At 42.6% G+C, this 21180-nt stretch overlaps 1 protein-coding gene across 1 annotated transcript; it reads right to left on the reverse strand.

The window, feature by feature from the left end:
• Positions 1-1648: 1648 nt before the first annotated feature.
• Positions 1649-20727, reverse strand: SLC30A7 (solute carrier family 30 member 7). Its single transcript, XM_072128830.1, has 11 exons — positions 20307-20727; positions 19188-19289; positions 16913-17026; positions 15601-15688; positions 13333-13462; positions 12862-13077; positions 10758-10805; positions 8620-8755; positions 5052-5142; positions 4681-4830; positions 1649-3920 (listed from the first exon to the last, which is right to left on the reverse strand). The coding sequence occupies exons 1-11, from the start codon at positions 20384-20386 to the stop codon at positions 3873-3875; spliced, it is 1203 nt and encodes a 400-aa protein (XP_071984931.1). The 5' UTR covers positions 20387-20727; the 3' UTR covers positions 1649-3872.
• Between the last annotated feature and the right edge of the window lie 453 nt (positions 20728-21180).

The following is a 21180-nucleotide window of genomic DNA, read 5'->3' on the forward strand; positions in this document are numbered from 1 at the left end:
AACAGTGTCAGCACTGCTGGTCCCCAGGGAAGAAGGGCCTACATGTATCATAACACTAAGATGTTGGGGGTTCTTGACCCTGAGGTCGTTCTGTGAAAAAGGACAATGAACAGTTGCAATTCACGGACCGACCACAGCAGTTTGTTGGAGGTAGGTTTCTGAAGTTTCTACAGAAAATCCTACAACTGCCAAAATAACACTATGGACCGGAGCGACAAAATAAAAGATACAATTAATTTAGTAGGGATGGGAAAATGTCATACTGACTACAAGCGTTATGGCTTAGCAGTTGGGTTGCACGATGCATCAAAATCTCAGAACTTATACAATACTTTCATAGACAGAACGGTTTAATACCAGGTCTCTGTAACGTGCAGTACTGAGTGACATCCACAAAATCCTTTGTGTACATGTGTCGGGTTAGCGGCAGGGACCATCAGGGAGATATCACCATCTGTCCATATATGGTATTTACATCTCCCAGAGAATTCACAGACACAAGGTCTCCATTTAATTCTATTAAATATTTTTTTTGCCCAGCATTGTGGGATTTGAACCCACAACCTCCACACTCCACCTGCCATAGAGGTACAGAGCCGGGAGAAAATAGGACATGCTCTATATTTTTATACGGCTAGTATACGTTACTGTACGAAATGGTGTTAATAACGGCAATATAAATAGTTGGACGTAGTGTCCATTGAAATGAATGTGGCCGTATGTAACCTTTAAAAAAACGGTACGGGTAGCATACGGCCATTTCATACAGTCGTGTGAATGCAGCCTTATGGAGATTATAAAATTTTAAGCATAATACAGTTAAATAACAAAAAGACAAAAAAAATAAGGGGGCATGCAGACAGGTGTGTCCGCTGCTCATCTGCAAAATATGCGGAAGTGAGGTACTTCTTGTCCTGCCCAGTTGGTTGGTTATTTGAAGAAATAACACTCTGCATATGGATATCATGCATGTACCGCACGTCTTTTTGCTGATCCATTGACTTCTATGGATGTCCGTGGTCTGCATGCTGCAATTATTACCAGGATCACCTTTACGACTCATATACTACACTGTCATAAAGCACTAAAGCTTCTCCTGGCAAATCACATGGTTGACCAATACTGATCACATGTGTTTCAAAGAAAATGCAAATGCAATTAGACTGAGCCCCGCCCCCAGACTTTTGAATTGCATTTCTAAACACAATGTAAACGCCCAATGTGACCTCACACTAAACATTCAGATAATACATTTCTTGCAAGTATCGTATCGGTATCGAGTATCACAATACTTTTTTCAGGATTGTATTGCACTCAAAATTCTGGTGTCGGTGCAACCCTAGTTAGCAAATAGGGATGGCCACCTACACAACATCTAAAATGCAGGAAAATACAATGACACCCTCCTGGAAAAGAAAGATACTCTTCAGAAGGCCTCATGCACACTACTGTATGCTCGCCTGGGTGGGCATACAGCTGGGTGCAGGAGAAGGGAGGTGTAGAGCCCTCTCTTTATTGAAAGCAGTGCGGCCAGCGGCATACTATGGAAAAAATATAGGACTGTGGTGCAGTGAGACGCCCAGACCAGGTGCCATGCCAGGTTCTCTTTCCTCCCAGATTAACCTCCCGATTAAAACACATTCACATCTAAAACAGAAATCCAGCTCTTTATTTCATCATGAAGTCAAAGAAATACAGTCTATCTGGCTCCATTGTGTAGGGGACTCAGTACTGTCCTTGGGCTGTGACTGATAAATACCAAATTTTTCATAGGAGATGAACCCAAACACTTTTTGAAAGACCAATCAATGTAATGCAATTATGTATCTGCCTGACACCTACAGGAACCAGCTTTAAGAGAACCTGTGCCTGCCATGTTGGATTTTACTAGTCTAGTCCTATTGTCATCTTTGTGCAGGCGGCTAGTAACAATGGGTCCCTGTAGCGTGGTGCAGATCGACTCTTAAACAATCAATGTTTTAGGGCAGCGTCCCTCAACTCCTTGCTTTAAGTAACCCCCCACTAGGTCAGGAGTGCACAGGTATTCTCTCCATGTCCTGAATCCATTATCTGCTTGGGGATACCCGATGCCTGGAGATGAAAAAATTCACTTTGGGTTATATTTATTGTGGATCTAGTAGATTTTAGGTCTCAGTTCATAACTGAGCTCTTTATATAGCACAAATAAATAAAAGGGGGGGCACAGAAATAACTATCAATGTGTAAAAAAGCCCTTAGTTTGGAAAGTGTCACCAGTACTGTCAGGATCTCTCCAGTGTGTGAGATATAGATTGATTTAAGGGTTAAAATTTGGCACTGATCAATAATACCGATAATACACTTTCTCCAGCAAATTGGGAAACTGAGGGAGCTGAAGAAAACTTACATTGGACGTGTCAGCGCTCCGGACAGCACTGACAAGTAAATTCCTGTTTTTACCATAAAACAACAAGTCGGAAACATCTTTTCTAAAAACTCTGTTCTGTTGATTCTCACTTCTCCTTAGTCGAATAATCTGACAAAATGGAGTCACTAGTTGGGGAATGTGTGGGACACTCCTCTTTGACAAAAGAGGCAACACCCATTTGCCAATGTATTCAAATGTCTAGGAGGAATAATGGTGCTATCCAGAGTTAGAAGAAAAGACGTTCCAGAATAGATATTTAATGTCTGAGCCAATCGATTTACTGGGATCCATTGACATGAGTGATTCACAGTACATTTGCCAATCTGAGTGACTGCAGGTAGACTCGTATGCCTTTACTCAGTCATTAAAAATCCTTCAAATAAAGAAAAAAGGTTAAAATAGAATAACAGTGGTGGAGGATAAAAGCAGAAGGCGTTTCCACCTCCACGTTCTTGTTCCAGGACATATCCTTTAGCCCTTGTGTTAAACTTGATTTTTTTTCCGTTGAGAATGCTGGACATTCTGGAAGGGGAAGGATAGAGTCATCCCATGTTCTGAACTTCACATGAAAGGCAGAAGAGTCTGTGCAAGATAAACAGCCGGACATCAGGTACTGAATGATAGCAGCACTGGAGGGTGCAAGTCCAGTCCCAACCATGTCCCAAGCTCGATATGTAGAAGAGTAAGTCACAAGCAGGTGACCAAGTGCGCAGGTGGAGTGGTCTCACCTCATTCCCTTGTGCTGTGGGGACGTCGAATTTCCCAACGTTAGGGTTGGGGAAGGCACTTAGGTAAGCTTTCTATCCGGGGGAGGAGATAACTACGTAGTCCATGGTCACTTTCCTTAGGGGCAGTGTCGCTAGTTCGGCTATTTTTAACACTGGTCACAGATATCTACATGTAGCCATATAAAAAAAAAAATTAAATAAATCTTTTTGTACAGATTCCATACCAGAGGGCTGTAAGCGATTACACGGTATTCCCTGCCAAGAAAGAGACCGCAGCCAACCCTGGATAATATGAAGGACGGCCGGATTATAAACCATTCGTACCTGGACGTTACACTTGAAATAACGCTAGTGCTGCCCTCTGCAGGGTCCAGATGTGTTTTCACAGTACAAGTAACGCCATCATTGATGTGCCTAGGGAGCTTAGATGTTATGGTTGAGACAATGGCATTACAATGTGATAGAAGCTCAAACAAGGCAACGGGTATCCTGGACAGTGACCCAACAAGATGATAAGAGAAGGCAACGTCTGACATGCGGTCCATATTCTGTATAAAAATTAGACTTGTATTTGAAGGAAATGTGGCACAAGTGGGAGCCCCTCTCCAGACATGATCATCACGTGGAGATACTTGGTCCCTATGGGTGCATCCCTGCAGTGGCTTGTTCAGAGCATGAGCTCAGGTCCTAGTGTTCATGTTGGTGCTTTGGTCCGAGAGGTAAGGTCCGATGAAGGGTTACATGGCCGCAGTGTCTATCTGAACATACAGCTGCCGGACACCCGCCTGAGGGAGAAGCAGAGGAAATTATCAGCTTTTAGATGGTTTCGGTCTATTTGTTAAAGACGGAAGAGACAGTGTTGGGTTATATTTACATGTCCGCATATGGTGGCAGTGAGCCAGACACAAAAATGGCAGCTAGTCACGGCCGTATTTTGTCAAACACGCCATGTCTCACCGCACCATGCCTGAAATTGTATTGCCACGTTGCAATAGGTATGGCAGGTCCCATTCCTGCCTTGATTTCCAGCATGGGGGTGTATCTTCCTATGGAGACGGATTATCCCCCCCCACCAACTCTCCATCCAGTGGAAAACTGTTTACTGGCCATTCAACCACATGTGTGTCTCTCACTCAATGTCAGAAAAAGAATAGGGAAAATAGAATTAAGCATCCTAAATCCCTATATTCTCATAGAGAGAAACTGCTGAAGGTCTATGATCTGGTGTACTTCCCTCTCCCCACTCAGTACACATGCATGCCTAGCCAAGCAGAGCATGCACGAATATCATGGTCCTTAGGAATACTTGAAGGTCTGAACACACTGCTTGTTTAGCTAGCAAATATACACCTTGGACTCTGGACATCTCTATAAGGAGACTGCCCAGTTGGATGTTAGGCCTGAATAGCTATTTTCAGCCGTGGCACTGACTACTGGCCTGAGACTATACTGTAACAGAGGCCGTTGTACTGCAGATCTGGGGAATACCGACTTACAATTACACGAATGTTACCAAGTAGAAGGTCTGTGTGAATTATGCCATACCTGTGTGAATATGTTATGAGTCTGACTGAGAATCCAGCGGGAGTCTGCCTCAGGTCCTACCACCAGTTTCAGGGTCCCAACATATACATCCGTACAGAGAGTCCAGAAGTGCGGGTCATGCAGGTGATAGACGCCCTGTAACTGCTGCACCTGTAAAAGGGGGAAAGCAAATGTGTCACAACCAAAGTCTATATACCAGTCATACAGGCTGATCCACACAGACATTATCACCACTGTATATACTGTTTCATAGACTACACTTATCATCCTGTAAGTGGGTCAGGAGCTAAGATTCAAACCAGTTAAAGGGGTGAGATATCACTGGGATAAACCAGGGCTGTGTAATATGACAAGTAGGTAGACCTACATACCCGCTGGTAACATTCAGGAAGCAAATTATCCAAGGTTGGGGGAGTTCTCTGCATCAGGATCCCGATGGATTGCTTTAACAGAGGAATAACACTGGAAAGAAAATGACACACTATTAGCTGAAGCCAAATAAAAGAAAACATTATATAAACATTGCCTCAATACTCTATACAGCTGACAACTTAGAGCAATCTGTTGTCAATAACCAACTTAAGAGATTATATAACAACAATATTCAAGCCCATCACTGCCCACTTGGCATCAAGAGGACGTTGCCAGTACAAGCCCAGCGTTGAGTTGTGGGACATTGGACGTGGCGGTCTCAAAATACTCCCTTCATATAGATCTGCACAGAGCAGATTGTAATCTACATTTTCACCATCACACTTTGTGGCTACATCTTGGACTCCACAGAGGCATCGCCGACCTGCTGCCATTATACTGGTTATAAACATCCCATGGTACCTGGCGTCGGGGGAAGGGGCGATTTGCAGACGCAGTTATAGTTTGTTAATTCACACCATCAGATAATTCTACATTCACATCAAAATTTGCATGATGTTTAGGTGTCATTCAAATAAAGCCTGAAATGTAACCCCTGTACAATAAGCAAAATCCAGTGCAGAATGTAAAAGCAGTGGAGGTCCCAGAACCTCATGATAAATAAATGCTTATCAATCCAGCGCCCATCTGTTCTGCAGCAGCGTATGGGGCTGTGAATTCTACATTACTGGCAATAAGACGGGATCTCACCAAGGTGCTAAATACACAGCAGCTGCCGGACAATAAGGATTACAAGTCACATACTGAAATACTGATTCCTGCATAATCAATTGAAGGGTTGGGTATGCTATATGCAGCTTTGAGAATATCCTCAAAAACCACTTTAAGATGGAGGACAAAGCCTTGGCTGGCAGGTAAAGAATGATATTGACCTATTCTTTTTATTTCTAGTTCCTCATTTAATATACCGTTTCCCTCGTGCATTCACATTCTTACTCTTCAAAGGTCTTCTGGGGAATTACTTAGAAATCTAAAACCACCCCTCAAAAAATAAAAACCCCACTATTCTGATGATATAAATTCAGAACACAGAACCCCTAGGACAGTGATAACCACCAGGACTAGGTACGACAATAGCCACTTATTTATAACAAAGTGCGAAACTGAAAGTTTAAGCAGTAACTTATTGCTCCCAGCTCCGTCACATCTTTCAATGGTCATGGCGTCCGGAGAACACCAATACAGTAGAAAGTGGAGAAATTCAGTGCATCTTAAGGGTCCCCTGAAGAGGAAGAATTGTGGGCACCGGGAAAGAGGGCCAAATAAAATCTAGCTCTGTCCACACCTTCTCGCTTCTCCTGGAGCCAAAAACCAAGGATGTGCCAGTGTACAAATACACTAAAACGCGCCACATCGGAGACTTTGAGTCCTGTCTGGAAAATCAGAGGTGTGATAACCTGGCTGTCCACAGAGAGGGCTTTGAGTGCCACCCATGCCATAGGTTCGCCACCACTGCCCTTGAAGATAGATATATATAACATAACATAGACCCCTGCACCCATCCCGTCTTAGAATATTACAGCAATAAGAGCGCTTGGCTTTACAGCGACTTTGTTTTTGTTATGTTTTTGCCTTTATTTTCTCTGCTGAAATAGCTCTTATAATAGGAGTTTGTCCTTTTCATGACATGTACCCCCATCATTTTTATAATGAAGTTCAAGAACACCTGTAAGGTGTACTATGATGTTCTGCAGCAGCTGGTACAGGACATTTCACAATACAACGCAGTTGCTAAAGACAAAGTCTGTGGTTGGTAAAAGAGAAGGAAATTTATTTGTGACATTTATTTGTGACAATTATCTCAGTACTTGACACACTGTAGTAGTAACGCGGGCTGTTCCCTGTACCATCCTATGAAGGCTTGAGAAAGCGGGTGTACACGCAAAACGGCCCGTCGCCTTAGCGAGGCAGCTCCTCACACTGTCCTGTCACCTCTACCAAATTAAAAAAGCGTTTTTATCATCATTCCGGCGAGTGCCGCATTTTCCTCTTTTCGCCTCATTTGTCTGCATATGTTGGACGTGCACCCTGGACTGCTTTGATTTCCCTAATGCCCAGTCTCCTGCCCTTGGTCTGCAGAAGGTGTTTGTTAATTTTGGTGTGAGCAGTGCCGGCTGATGGACTTTCTTTTCTCCTCGCCCTCCTGTACCATCCTATCACAAGGCCGGAAGACTTGCAGGTGTTTCTGGAAGGTTCCCCATTCATGCATCACAGCTAGAGAACTAGTTCTGGGGAACTATTCATGCAATACCCAAATATTTGACTAGATGCAGGCAGGTGTCACTTTCTGTTTCTTAAAAAGCCACGAGATCAAGTAATGCCCAAAATGAGATGGGAGAGAAGTAATGAAGCATGTAAACACAAGCACGAGAGGGGTCATAGATTGCAGTGTTCTAGCTCGTACAACACTGGTGGAGTGGTCTTATAAAGGAATTTTGCAAAAACTTTGCATGCTCCATTCTGGTATTCCAGGTCAGGCTGTCACTTGTCCACTTTTGCCATTGATATCTCTTTATAAAAGATTGGGATGGTTGCCTAGCAGAAGTACCGATGCGTCAGTTTCAGAACTTCAGTCACCCATCAAAGGTTTTTCCCAGGGGAGGAAGAGTCAGAAAACTCCTATCACATTTACAATTGCAGCCTCCCTAACTTATGGTATAGAGCAAGGGGGTTCACAACCTGCAGCCCAAATAAGAAGCCAATAAGCACTTCCACCACCGGCTCCAAAACATACTGCTAGGTTGATTAGATTGTGAGCCCCATTGGGGACAGGGACTGATCTGGCAAGCTCTGTGCAGCGCTGGGTAATCTGTGTGTGCTATATAGATAAAGGAATTATTATTATTTTGCAGTGCTGATTAGTGCAGGAGCCCACATAGAGGTAGGTACAGCTGAAAGGTGCTTGCAGCTGCTCGGTCATGTCCTGCTTCACTGCACTGGATCCAAAGAAGTGTGCAGGAGAGACGCCAGGAGTGGTGACTACCTGTACGTACAGGTCAGGTTGTCTGCTCTTGAGTCTCCATTATCATTATCTGGTCTCGGGTTTCTATTATTTACAGTCGAGTCTGTATTAGTTATTGTCCGAATATAGGATTTGCTTTCTGGGGTGGTATTTTGTGCTGTACTATGGTAGTTGGTGCAGTATGACAATGTGAGAGGTCTCTAAATGGTCATACAATGCTCTACTGAGGCATCATGGGTTTAATAGCAAACTAAAAATGAAAATAAAGCCAGGAAAAGCTAAAAATCAAGGTGCCTCTTATTGGCTGAGTGTGCAAAACAAAATATACTAGATTATTGGACACATCTTTTGAATCTTGAAAAGTTATACTGCAGACAAAGTAGAGAGATAACCAAAACCTCAATATTATCAGGAGCCACATGAAAGCAGGGCTGTATTGTGTCATACCTGCCCTGAATGCCTGTATATATACTCTGCTACAAGTATACTAGGATATGCACAAACTTTGGACCATCATATAATGAACATGATTTTGCAGCACTCACCTGACAAAGATAAGTAAAGCGATAAGCATGGAGCAAATTGGATCAGCGATCATCCATCCATACCACTGCATCAGGAGAGTGGAGATAATCACACCGATACTCCCCAGAGTGTCCGCAACAATGTGCAAAAATACCCCTTTAAAGAAGAGGATGGGGGGGGGGGGATATAAAACATTCAGTATTGTATCGTTTGCATCTTAACGCAGTATTTTATTATAATCTTAAATGCATCAAGAGGTGTCAAGTCACACAAAATCATAACATAAGACATCTAGAAGACCACAAAAATACAGTCTCACTGAGGAGATTATGTTGCCCCGAAAATAAAACAAACAGAGTCTTATATAAATTTTTGCTCTTAAAGAGGAAATAGGTCTTATTTTTAGGGGAGGTCTTATTTTTCCAGGACAAAGAATTCATATTAGTTTTTTTTGTTCAACAATAAATAGTAATAATAATATATACACATACATACACATACACACATACACACACACTTGGGTCATCACATACATCAATATAAACATCTGAATAGAGTACAACAATCTATGTTACATTTAACCATCACCGTCTTTTTTATTTAATGACCATTTCCAATTTATCATGGTTAGCACAAAAAAAAAAAAAATTCAAAAACATACAACTCAGTGGGGGAATTTATTATTACAATTTGTCTCTCTCTTGGTTGCCTATGTTCAATTCTATTTTTTTTTTTTTGCATTTGATAAATAAGAGTGTTTTTTCCCCCATTTCTACACCGTGGAGTCAAAGAAAATTTGTGCCAAATCGCAAATCATGCAATTAGTTAAGTAATGTGAAAACTAGTCTATGAAAATAATGAATTTGGCATGATTTAAAGTAACTTTGCTCTGTCCTATGTTCATTTGGTACAATGTAAAGTGGCAAAACAGCAGTTGTACCAGAACTGCGCCAAAACAACGCCAAAAACCGCAATGATAAATTCCCCCCAGTGATTCTATCCTATGACTGTCGCTAGGTCTTATTTTCAGGGGAGGACTTGTATTTCTAAGCTTGAAAAAAATTGCTAGGTCTTATTTTTAGGGGGTTTCTTATTTTTCGTGTTTCTGCTCTCTCCAGCATTGAAGTGGTCAGAATACACGGGTGATCTTACGAAGATCAATGTATTTTGCTAGATTTAGCTGGGAAACTTTCAGTATATTACATATATTATACTGCTGCATAACTGGTCCAGTCATAGCAGGTACTGATAAAAGCTTTACTTAGTCTAAAGATGATGGTGAGTTATAGAACAGTGCTATATACAGAATTTTAGAATAGAAGCATTTATTAAAACATTTGTTTTTTATTGTTGAAAGTGCTCAAGATAGAAGCCATAGCCATTGTGGTGCTCTAGTGTAATGCTGCCCCCTGCTGGAAATGTGCAACATTGCAACAGACTTATTAAAGGGGTTTTCCCTCGAAGAAAAGTTAGACCCTATCCACGGCATAGGGCCCATCTTGCTGATCAGTGGGGGTCTCAGTGCCGAGAACCCCACAGATCACAAAAACGAGGGGTCCGATGGGTTCCCACATAGCTCCGTTGGACCGCTCGTTGCTCCATCAGACTACTGGAGCAGACCGCTGCTGACCTTTCTGCTCCATTAATATCCATGGAGCTGACAGAAATTGGAGCTCAGTGGGCGCAGCACTCGGCATAGAGATTAATGGAGCAGAATGGTCATATGCGGCCGTCTGCTTCATTACTCTGACGTAGCTCCTACGGACCCCTCGTTATCGCGATCTGTGCGGGTCTTAGCACTTTTCTTCGTGGGAAAACCCCCTTAATATCAATATGGAAGAACAGTAACCCCTGCACTACATCATTCACACAAAATTTGGCTTCAAGTGATCAAGACTTTTTTCGTGTTAGTAAATGATGGAGGAGCTGCAGTTATTTGTGACACAATTAAAGGTTCATATTCCTGGAGACTACAACCCACTTTTCTACTTTTAGCATAAAAGTTGCAGTAAAGACAACGGTAAATGCACAATATCAATGCTTGTGTGGAAGGTCATTAGGGCAGCAAGATCAGGGCAGGGGGTCACATTACTACAGATATGTAAGAAAACAAGCAGAAACAGTATAACCATCTATAAAATATGCACCATGCACTTACCTTCTAAAATCTGTTGGCTAGACCCTCTTGTTTCCTCCGGCGGTCCGTCTAGAAGTAAAAAAGATGATCGGTCTAAGGAATAATGTGATCTTATGTGATCATTAGGCCATCATCATTCTTATACACATGAATCAGAATATATCAAATTACGGCAAAACCAACATTGGGATTTATGAATCATCCACTGATTGGGGTATAACTAAAGATATTTTCAAGAACTATATAAATAACAGACCTGAATTATCTATATTATAGGTCTTTAAAAGATAAAAGATGGAAAACCCATAACCAGACCTAATGGAACGAAATAAAGATTGTAAATGAAATTTAAAAAAAATTAAATAATAAAATTAGGGCAACACAAAGTGCGTTAATTGTATTTTTATTCAAATGTTGCTGATATAAACTAGATTTTAAGGATTTTCAGGAACATTCCAAGAAAAACAGAAGTGCCTATAATTCTGATGAGCATGGAACAGGGAATAAAGCCGAGACATACAACCATGGTCCTTCAATCACTTACCATGTACAGTCTGGATTTGCGGACCACTGTGATGTTAATGAAATTCTTTCAAGTGGAGATGATTTAAGTTAGACTGTTTTCTTTTCTTTTAAGGAGTGTGATAGTGTACCGAAGTGAGAGGATGTGGAACTAAAGATCATTCTCCTGGAACCCGGGGGGAAACCTTAGCTCAGGGGTCCCCAAACTACAGCCCGCAGACTGTTTATTTCCCGGAGTTGGCCTTGTATCTCTGGACTCAACTGACATGCTACGATCAGTACAGTGATCTCTGGTTCAGTCCATTACAGAGAAAAAATTTTCTCAGGCTTCATATGCACCTGGGCACGAAGCCTAAGCCCGCGTTCACATGCTGCATTCTACGCATTTTGCCGGTAAACAATTCAAAACAAGTTAGTCGTTCCCCATTACAAGCATTTATGTTAAAACACATCTGCAATTGGGAGAAGCTCCTCCATGCTGTGCTTGATTTGCTTTCCTAAACACAGTTCAAACTCTGTGTGTGAACGCGACCTAACCAGTATTATAATACATATGTTTAGGGTTTCATGTTACTTGAATTTGGAACTGCATGAAAGACGCTGATAGTTAAGGTTTTCCTGCAGTTGGTCGCATGACTTTAAGTATGCCTAATACGTACATTTTTTAGTATTACCAAATATTTCACGTCTATAACTTCTCAAAAATACCATTAGGAGTTTATTTACTCTGCCTGAAAATTTTGTGTGTGACCACTGTTTGCATCACTGTGATGGGGTTTAACAGACTGATCACAATCGCGTGCGTCTACATCTATGGGATAGCCTCTAATGACCAGTCCATGAAGAAAAAACCTGCATGAAAAACTTGAAGGAGAAGAGGTAACCTGTGCCATGATTAAGGAGAGAGCACCCCCTTGAGGAAGCGACGGCGAAACGCGCGTCTGGGTGCTGTGGTGGTGGTCTGGGGTTAATTTGACCTGAGGCACAGGTATAATACTCTGACACTTGTGATTTAACTGTGATGTAGTTTATATTTTCTGTGCTCGGTACAGCCCTTATCTCTATACTTATGGATTGATTTTGCAGATTGTTATGACGTATTATTCTTTACTATGGCTAATGCATTGACCACCACCATGCTGTTTGTTCTTGTGGTTTTAATGTGTATGTTTTTAATGTCCAATTGTTGATTGTCTATATGCATTAATAAAGATTTATATTTTGAATTTATTGGTACTTGCAGTATGATACATGGTCTCATATGCTCTTTGTTGGTATTCCATGATTAAGGAGAGCCTGCTGCTTCTAGGGAAAATAGATCAGGCAGATTGTGTGTTGTACTCCATCCTGGGGGAAGGTGTCGGATGATTGATCACCCACCATGTGTAGTAGGCTGCCCAAGCTGTTCCAGAGACTGTGCACATTGTGGAAGGGGGAGCCTGCACCAGCATCTTATCCTGGTAGAGGATAATAGAAGCGGTCTCCTGCTTCTGGGCCTACAGACCAATCTAGATCTGTTCATTCATTACTGCTCCGAAGCAAACACCATCTATACCAAATAACAAAAAATGATGAAATTGATAATATCACTGTCAGATCATACCTGAACCAAAACCAAGGCCATGTTTGTGACTTCCTCCGTGGCCGTGTCCATGATCTCCTCCGTGGCTGTGCCCATGATGACCACCACCATGGCCGTGTCCATGATCTCCACTGTGGCTGTGTCCATGATCTCCTCCGTGGCTGTGCCCGTGACCTCCGCTGTGACTATGACCATGGCTCACAGAACCATTAAATAAAGAATGGCTATGCCCATGACCTTAAAATAAGATTATAAAAATTAAAAACTAAAGATACATTTCCATTACCCCATAACTTCATCTCGTCTATACAATTCAGGAAGTATAACATTCTGATGCATGGACTCAAATTCTACCTGTTGGTATGCAGTACTATCTATTAGGACAGAACATGTAATAATAAAGTTCTTGAATAGGGAAAACTGAACTATAAAAAGTTCAGATAAAAAGTTAAAATAAAAAAAACAGACTTTTGTCCAAAGCCACTAACATACCGCCATCATGTGAGTGCCCATGATTTCCACCGTGCTGAAACACAAATATCCCAATGAGGTTGACAAGGAATCCCAGAACAGAAACTGGAAGCAGCCTTTCATGATGGACCTCAGGTGTGTCCAGCGCTCTCTGAAATAAAAAAATTTTAAAAGAACATACACCTTAGAGTGTGCAAGTCGCATGAAAAGTCTACCATGAAGACACATTTGTTCAACCTTGTGGATAATCTTCTATTAGATGTAACTCTAGGACACCGATGAGAACATAGATGCTGAAAAATTTAACGTAAACAGAGTTTCCAAGACCTTGCATCGCCCCGAATGAACAAAAGCTTGGCTACAGATACAGCTTTTCACCCCAAATTACATCTATTAATCTAACAACTTCTTATTCATGTAGGGAATTAATGTGGATTAAGGGCCTTTTAAGGTGTTGTAGCAACTATTCAAGTAACCCCTATCCACAGAACAAAGGTTGGACAGGTGGGACCACCAATCACAAGAACAGGACCCCAAGCAATCTGGAGAATATTCTCAGTAATGGGTGAAGCAGCAGGTTGAGCATATGGCCTCCTGCTCCTCTCAATACTATAGGAATGTTGGAAACTGGCGAGCACAGCGCTGGGGTCTCACAATTTGACACTCCCATACAATTGGACCATGCTTGTCCCACTGTATGAGACAGCAATAGTTATTATAAGTACACCCTTCAATATTGCCTGCTTTTGCAGCAGCTGCTTGAGATTGAGTACATCAGCTTAGCTATAACCAGTATATGCCAGTATTGCTTCCATCTCTCTCACAAGAGACAGACTGCATATAATCATATGAAGGTCACATATACACTGACCATCTATATACACCTATTGTCGTGAAATATGTCCGAGCAGCATCACCAAGCTGTGAAAGGAGATCGTGAAACACCTCAAACCAAACAGGTTGTGCCTGTATCTGCTCTGGGAGATCCTATTTGAACAGGATCTAACACTACTGTGTGCGTCAGTGTAACAAGAGATAAAAGTGCAAATGGACTATTCAAGGCAGAATAAGAGACAACAATCAGAAGCCACTTAGAAATGATGCTGGTTCTGTTCCTTTATCATAGGTAAATCCCAGACAGGCTTATCTGGTTGGAAAGTGAGACAAGGGTGTGGTTGGACGTAAAGATTTGTGCAAAATTGTATAGAAACCTGAGAAACATAAAACCAGAGGTCACACTAACATTTTTCCAGAAGGGTAATAATACTCCTGTCTGCAATTACCCGAGGAGTAGTATGACATTTTCAGTTACACAAATAGTAATCTCACAGCATGCATTAAATAAAGGGTGCACACACACAACCTTTTTTTTGTCTGATCAGAAACTTCAACCTACAGTGTGGACTATGGCAGACGCCCCAGACCCTACTGTCCAGACTGGTATGGTATACAGCAGCCCCAGATCAGACTATAACTCCTGCCCCAGACATGACTGTGGCCGACGATGGCCCCAGACCAGACTATGGTTAACGATTAAGAATTTTTTTTAAATTTATTACTTGGGAGTGGAAGGATAACAAAAAAATTCAATTAAAAAAGTAAGTTAATTTTTTCAACTCCAGTTATTGAACTGGGGCTCCAGATTATATGTGTTCTCTGTTGTTTTAAACAGATCACAGTGATCTTTACTGAGCCTTGTTTCCAGGGGGCTGCTCTGACAGGGGACTAATTATATCAGTACAAGATTCGTTTGGCACAATGACAGCTCGATCCAGCCGTTGGCAATGTGTGCAGCAAAGCTCACTCCCAGCCACTGGAGAGGGTCATGTCACCAAAGAGCAGCTGCTTATACTGAATAAGTGCCACCATACGGAATGTATACACAGGCTGCGCACTTTTGTGTGAAATAGCCCTAAGTTCATATTGCATAACCTTCTATTGGGCTGCAAGCTGCAGCAATGAAGGAACAGGAAGAGGCTGCAGCCCGCGGTCTGGCATAGGTAGAGGGGGGAATAGTCTGATGTGGATTGATCCAGGAGTAAAATTGCCTGTACAAGCATTATAGATACTAGTAGAGGCGTTCACACAACCTCTGCATAGAACAATTTTTAACTGCCAATTAAATTCTTTAATGGTATTATATATAATATAATACATTGTCTGGTTGTCATTGTCAATACCACAATCCAAAGTAAATCTGGGCCACCACAATGTTACAACCACAGTTGTTTGTCATGGGTGTTTAAATATTTTTGTATAAACCATGTTTCTGTGCACTCTATCGCATACCTCCACTCCTTCCGAGAAGATGAAAAATGCTGTGAAGATCAGGAAGAGACCATTCACAAAACCTGCCAGGACCTCTGCTCGCACATACCTGGAAGGGTACAGAATTCACATGAAAACTGTTCATTTTTTGCATTTGTGATGGATCCTGCAACAATGTGCCCCACAATATTACGTACAGTATATGAACAGCACTCCCCACAACTATTCTGTATTTATCGTGCAAACAAAGTGTCAAATATAGCTATAGTTATAATACATTACAGTAAAATGCAAATAAACATAATTAACTGGATAATTTCCTCTGGAGCAGGTTTTCTTGTATTGGGAATAACAGCCCTTCATGGCTCCCTTCAATTTCCAAACAATCAGAAACTTTTAACAACTTATCAGCCATCCACATAATAGATGAAGAGTTAAATACTCATCTACTGTCTTATTGCATGGTAATAATGTAGCCACATCATTATGGCTTGATACTCCTGGTCTGCCTTCGGCTTCTCTTACAAGACTAAGGGCAAGTCTAGAATATCAATTATCACTGGTAAAATAAATGCTGCCATATCTTTCTTGTTTTTTTAGAAGGGTGAGAATGGGTACTGATTGTACTAAGGGAGCTGGCTCACAAGGTAAAGGGGGGGGGGGGGGTAAGGTAAGAAGTAATAAGGAAATGATTGTTTAAAATGTGGAAAATGTTAAAAATAATGCTTCCAATGTAACTATTTTGTAATGAGTCTATGTCAGTGATGGGCAACCTTTTGAGCCTAGTGTGTCAAAATTCGCCAAAAAAACGAGCATAACTCGGGTGCTGTGTCACCTTTAGGAAAAACCTAATTTTGTAATAACATGTCCAGCAGCGGCCTCCCTTTACTACTAAAATACCCCTAGCGGCCTCCCTTTACTACTAAAATACCCCTAGCGGCCTCCCTTTACTACTAAAATACCCCTAGCGGCCTCCCTTTACTACTAAAATACCGGACAGGGGCGGTACATTAACACAGGGGCAGCACATTACACTGGGGCAGCACATTACACAGGGAGGGGGGGCGGACAGCGGGCGCTAGGCGGCCGCGTGTCATCAAAAATGACTACGCGTGTCAGTGCTGACACGCGTGTCATAGGTTCGCCATCACTGGTCTATGTATATGGAACACAACGATTGTACTGTATAATGATACCGCTTGCAGCGAACTATTATATACTTCTTTTCCTGCCATATTTGTTGGGATTGTAAAAGGGGCAGTTAATGTTTGATTTAAAAATAAATAAATAATGTATCCACATCATCACTCACTCAGGCACACGCACTCCTTACCCATATGAGAAGGCTTCATTTGTCTTCCACCGTGAAATGACAGAGGCGGCCAGGCCGGCTAACAAGGCTGTGCAATCGAAAAACATGTGGAAGGAATCGGAGATCAAGCCCAAGCTGGAAGAGCGACATTGAAATCTTATCAGTTTTTTTTTCTATAAAACAGATTTAATACATTGTTCCCCCCATCCAGTATCCAAACCCATGGAAATCGCACGAAATAACAAAAAATGATGGTGACTCCCCATTCACATATACATCAGGATTCCTTACCTACACTTACAATGGAAGGCTGCAAAGTATCCCATTGTATAGGCTACTATCATGTCTGCTATAGGGATACATCGCAGCTGCTAGGATGAAGCCGCTTGGGGTCAGTTCACATCTCCATTAGGTCTTCAGTTATTTTGAGCCAAAACCAAGAGTGGAGCAATTCTTTTCATTATACGTTTACCTCTGTAAGGACTTACAACCTGTTCCGTGTGTTTAATCTTCCTTGGTTTTAACTCAAAATAACTAAAGATCTAAGGGAGATGAGAACTGGCTCCGACTCTGCTATTCCACCCTGTCTTTCCAGCAGTAGTAGTTTACCGACCAGGTGGAAGTCAGAAACTGTTTTAGGCTACATTCACAAGAACGTATGGGGGACATATAAATGGCCAGCCTATATACGTCCCCCTTACACGCAATGGGCGCACGGCGCAGCATACATCGTGTGAATGTAGCCTTAGATTGATGTGTTTAGTGTGTACATCAGGAGACTGTGACTAGGGGTGAGGTGATGCGAGTGTTATATACATGGAGTATGGAGATATAAGAGACAATGCAGCCAGGAGCCAGTGCTTAATGGTTACCTTCCTAGTATATTGTTATTATTCTTATGGATTTGGCAGGGGCTTCATGCTGCCATGCTCAAATCATTCTTCAAAGCACTAAATGCCCTAATCACTAAAAGGAGATACATGGTGTGGGTGAAACGTAATATCACACCTAGTGAGACGTGTACAGCAGAACAAAGGAGGGAATGTTCATTTCAAATGTCACCACGAATAATCTGACAGCGACAGCCAGATAAAACACGCAGGAGGGAAGAGGTATTTCGCAATCATATAATTTTAGTCTTCTTAAAGGGGTTGGATGACCTTCAGTGCTCTCACATACTGCCATGGTCAGTCTGTGTAACACGAATCATGCAGTGACTGTTTCACGGACTGACCACATTGGCAGGACTCCTAGTATCATAGTGATATATGATGCAAGGAGTCCCTGCTTCCCTGCCATACAGCATGCCTCTGGTTCACAGCCACGCGTGTCTTACAGCTCAAAACCTGACTTATGGTACGTTACTTCTTTGAGCCACACTGATCAATCCGAATAGAACACATCCCATAGATATTTGAATCCAATGTGGTTTGTTTGTATTTCAACTTAAAGTTTTCTGGAGGATAAAATGTATGGCTGCTTTCTTCCAAAAACAGTGACACTCACTTTTAGAATCAAAGGCGTACTCATGTAACAAAGTTATTCCCTATGCCAGTGGTGGTGAACCTACATCATGGGTGCCAGGGGTGGCACTCAGAGGCCTCTCTGTTGGCCCCAGCACAGAGTTTGTCACTCACACAGGACTCAGGGCATGCTGTACTCCGCGCTATTTAAACCAATATATAGTCCTGCTTTAGGCTGCCTGGGACTGCAGGAAGAGTTAGAAGATGCAGACAGAGTATAATTGGTTATAACTATATTATCATAAGCTAATCCTTCTTTCAATGGTATTATTGTGCTTAGGAAAGGCATTGCATAGCAGGGAGAAATAATAAAAATAAGTTACTGATAAAATTGCAGTGTGTGAGTTTTGGGTTGCAATTTTGGTGCTCAGCCTCTAAAAGGATCCCCATCACCGCCCTCTGCACCGATAACTTTTAGATCTGTGGGGTCCAACTATTCGGAGTTCCATAATTGTAAGAATAGGACTCCTATATCTTTATTACCACAGTAACAATGCTGCCAGGAAGAGGACAATGGAGCAGCAATGGTGCGTGCGCACAGCTGCTATATCCAACTCCATGGGAGGGCTGGACAGGCCTGGGTGCTATCCTGTCCCATAATGTTGTATGTAGAAGCGATACACAACAGACTCCTCCTAATCTGTTATAGTTTAATAACTGGATATCATCTGAATACCTCTTATGTAATCAGAGGGGTAAATAAATACTGCATATCCCTGGTCAGACACAGGAAGGAATTACTAACCCTCATGTCACCCACAGTCCTGTCTTACCTGTTGCTCCATATCCCATAAAACAGCTCCACAAATGCAAAGGAGAGATTCAAGCAGAGGAAGCAGAAGAGGTTTCTAGATGTAGAGTCTGAGAAGATTGACCTGAAATCAGAGAAGGACATATAAGGTTCCCCATAACATGACAGCCCCTGCTACGTGGGCGACTCAGCTGTGACTATAGGAGCATTTCCTGCCTGGGAGGTTTCAGAAGAAGCAGAGGATGCACTCATCTCCTCTGGTTTAAGGGGTTGTCTGGGTGCGGTGTACATGTATACACGCCGTCTGTACAGGCTCATACACCAGTGGTGTGTACACGAATACGTGCTGTATGTACATGTATACGTGCTGTATGTACAGGCTCATACACCGGTGGTGTGTACATGTGTACGTGCCGTATGTACAGGCTCATACATCGTGGTGTGTACATGTGTACGTGCCGTCTGTACAGGCTCATACACCCGTGGTGTGTACATGTATACGTGCCGTCTGTACAGGCTCATACACCCGTGGTGTGTACATGTATACGTGCCGTCTGTACAGGCTCATACACCCGTGGTGTGTACATGTATACGTGCCGTCTGTACAGGCTCATACACCCGTGGTGTGTACATGTATACACGCCGTCTGTACAGGCTCATACACCCGTGGTGTGTACATGTATACACGCCGTCTGTACAGGCTCATACACCCGTGGTGTGTACATGTATACACGCCGTCTGTACAGGCTCATACACCCGTGGTGTGTACATGTATACACACCGTCTGTACAGGCTCATACACCAGTGGTGTGTACACGAATACGTGCTGTATGTACATGTATACGTGCTGTATGTACAGGCTCATACACCGGTGGTGTGTACATGTGTACGTGCCGTATGTACAGGCTCATACATCGTGGTGTGTACATGTATACGTGCCGTCTGTACAGGCTCATACACCCGTGGTGTGTACATGTATACGTGCTGTCTGTACAGGCTCATACACCGGTGGTGTGTACATGTATACGTGGTGTATGTACAGGCTCATACACCAGTACGGTACACGTGTATTTCCGCTGTATACACATCCTACCTCATACAGTGCAGGCTGAGCTGCAGGTGACACATCTTTAGGACTTACCTGATCCAGCCGGACACTTTCCGCAGGAGGTTGAATTTGGGCGGCTTATACTCATCATCCTTTATAGATAAGGGTAACATCCTGACCCCCGGTGCCCTGTGACACCCGCTGTCTCGGTAACCCTAGAGTGCTCTATGCCCCTGCGGCTCTGTGTTCTGTGGGCACCGGGAAGCAGATGACTCCTCCGCTGTAGGTTCGGTGCCGAGCTCCGGGAGCCGCTTCCTTCTTCCGGGGGAGTTGCAGGCGGCCTGACACACAGGCACTTGTCCACCAATCAGCTGAATGAGCGGATGCCGACTTCCTGAGGAGAACCGCACAGGGAGCAGCGCTGACGGAGCATTCAGGGAAGGCGGCAGCGCCAGCGACCAAGATGGCGGAATTGGTGTTCGGCGTCGCGACGTCAGGACGTAGTGAGGGCTGTCTGCTCTGCGTGCTGTAAGGGGATTACGTCACCAGCTCCTGCCCCCACAGCAGAATGTATAAGTAATGTACACTACACTCTTTTACTGGGGATTCATTTTCTGCTGTAACTCGGCCTTCAAAGACACTTAACGACTTTAGGAGTTTTCTGGAAGATATTTAATCTGCTTTGGAAATGCTTCACTAAATTATGTTTTTTGACGTTTTCAATGAAGTAGGAACTACTAATATTTTACATTAAAAATACTAATTCTATAGGAGGCCGTTGTAGTATTAAATTTTGTCGGGTGATATTGTCCCTTTTTTTCATTTAATAAAATTCTATAACAGAACACAACATACACGACAAGTCTCAGCTCCAGTAACGTATATACAAAGGTTACATTATAAAAGGGTATAAAGCATAACACAAAAGTAAACTAAAACAGGAGAAAGTATTTTAACCATATGACAG

This window comes from Engystomops pustulosus, chromosome 10 (assembly GCF_040894005.1).
Source record: "Engystomops pustulosus chromosome 10, aEngPut4.maternal, whole genome shotgun sequence".
Classification (NCBI taxonomy): Eukaryota; Metazoa; Chordata; class Amphibia; order Anura; family Leptodactylidae; genus Engystomops; species Engystomops pustulosus.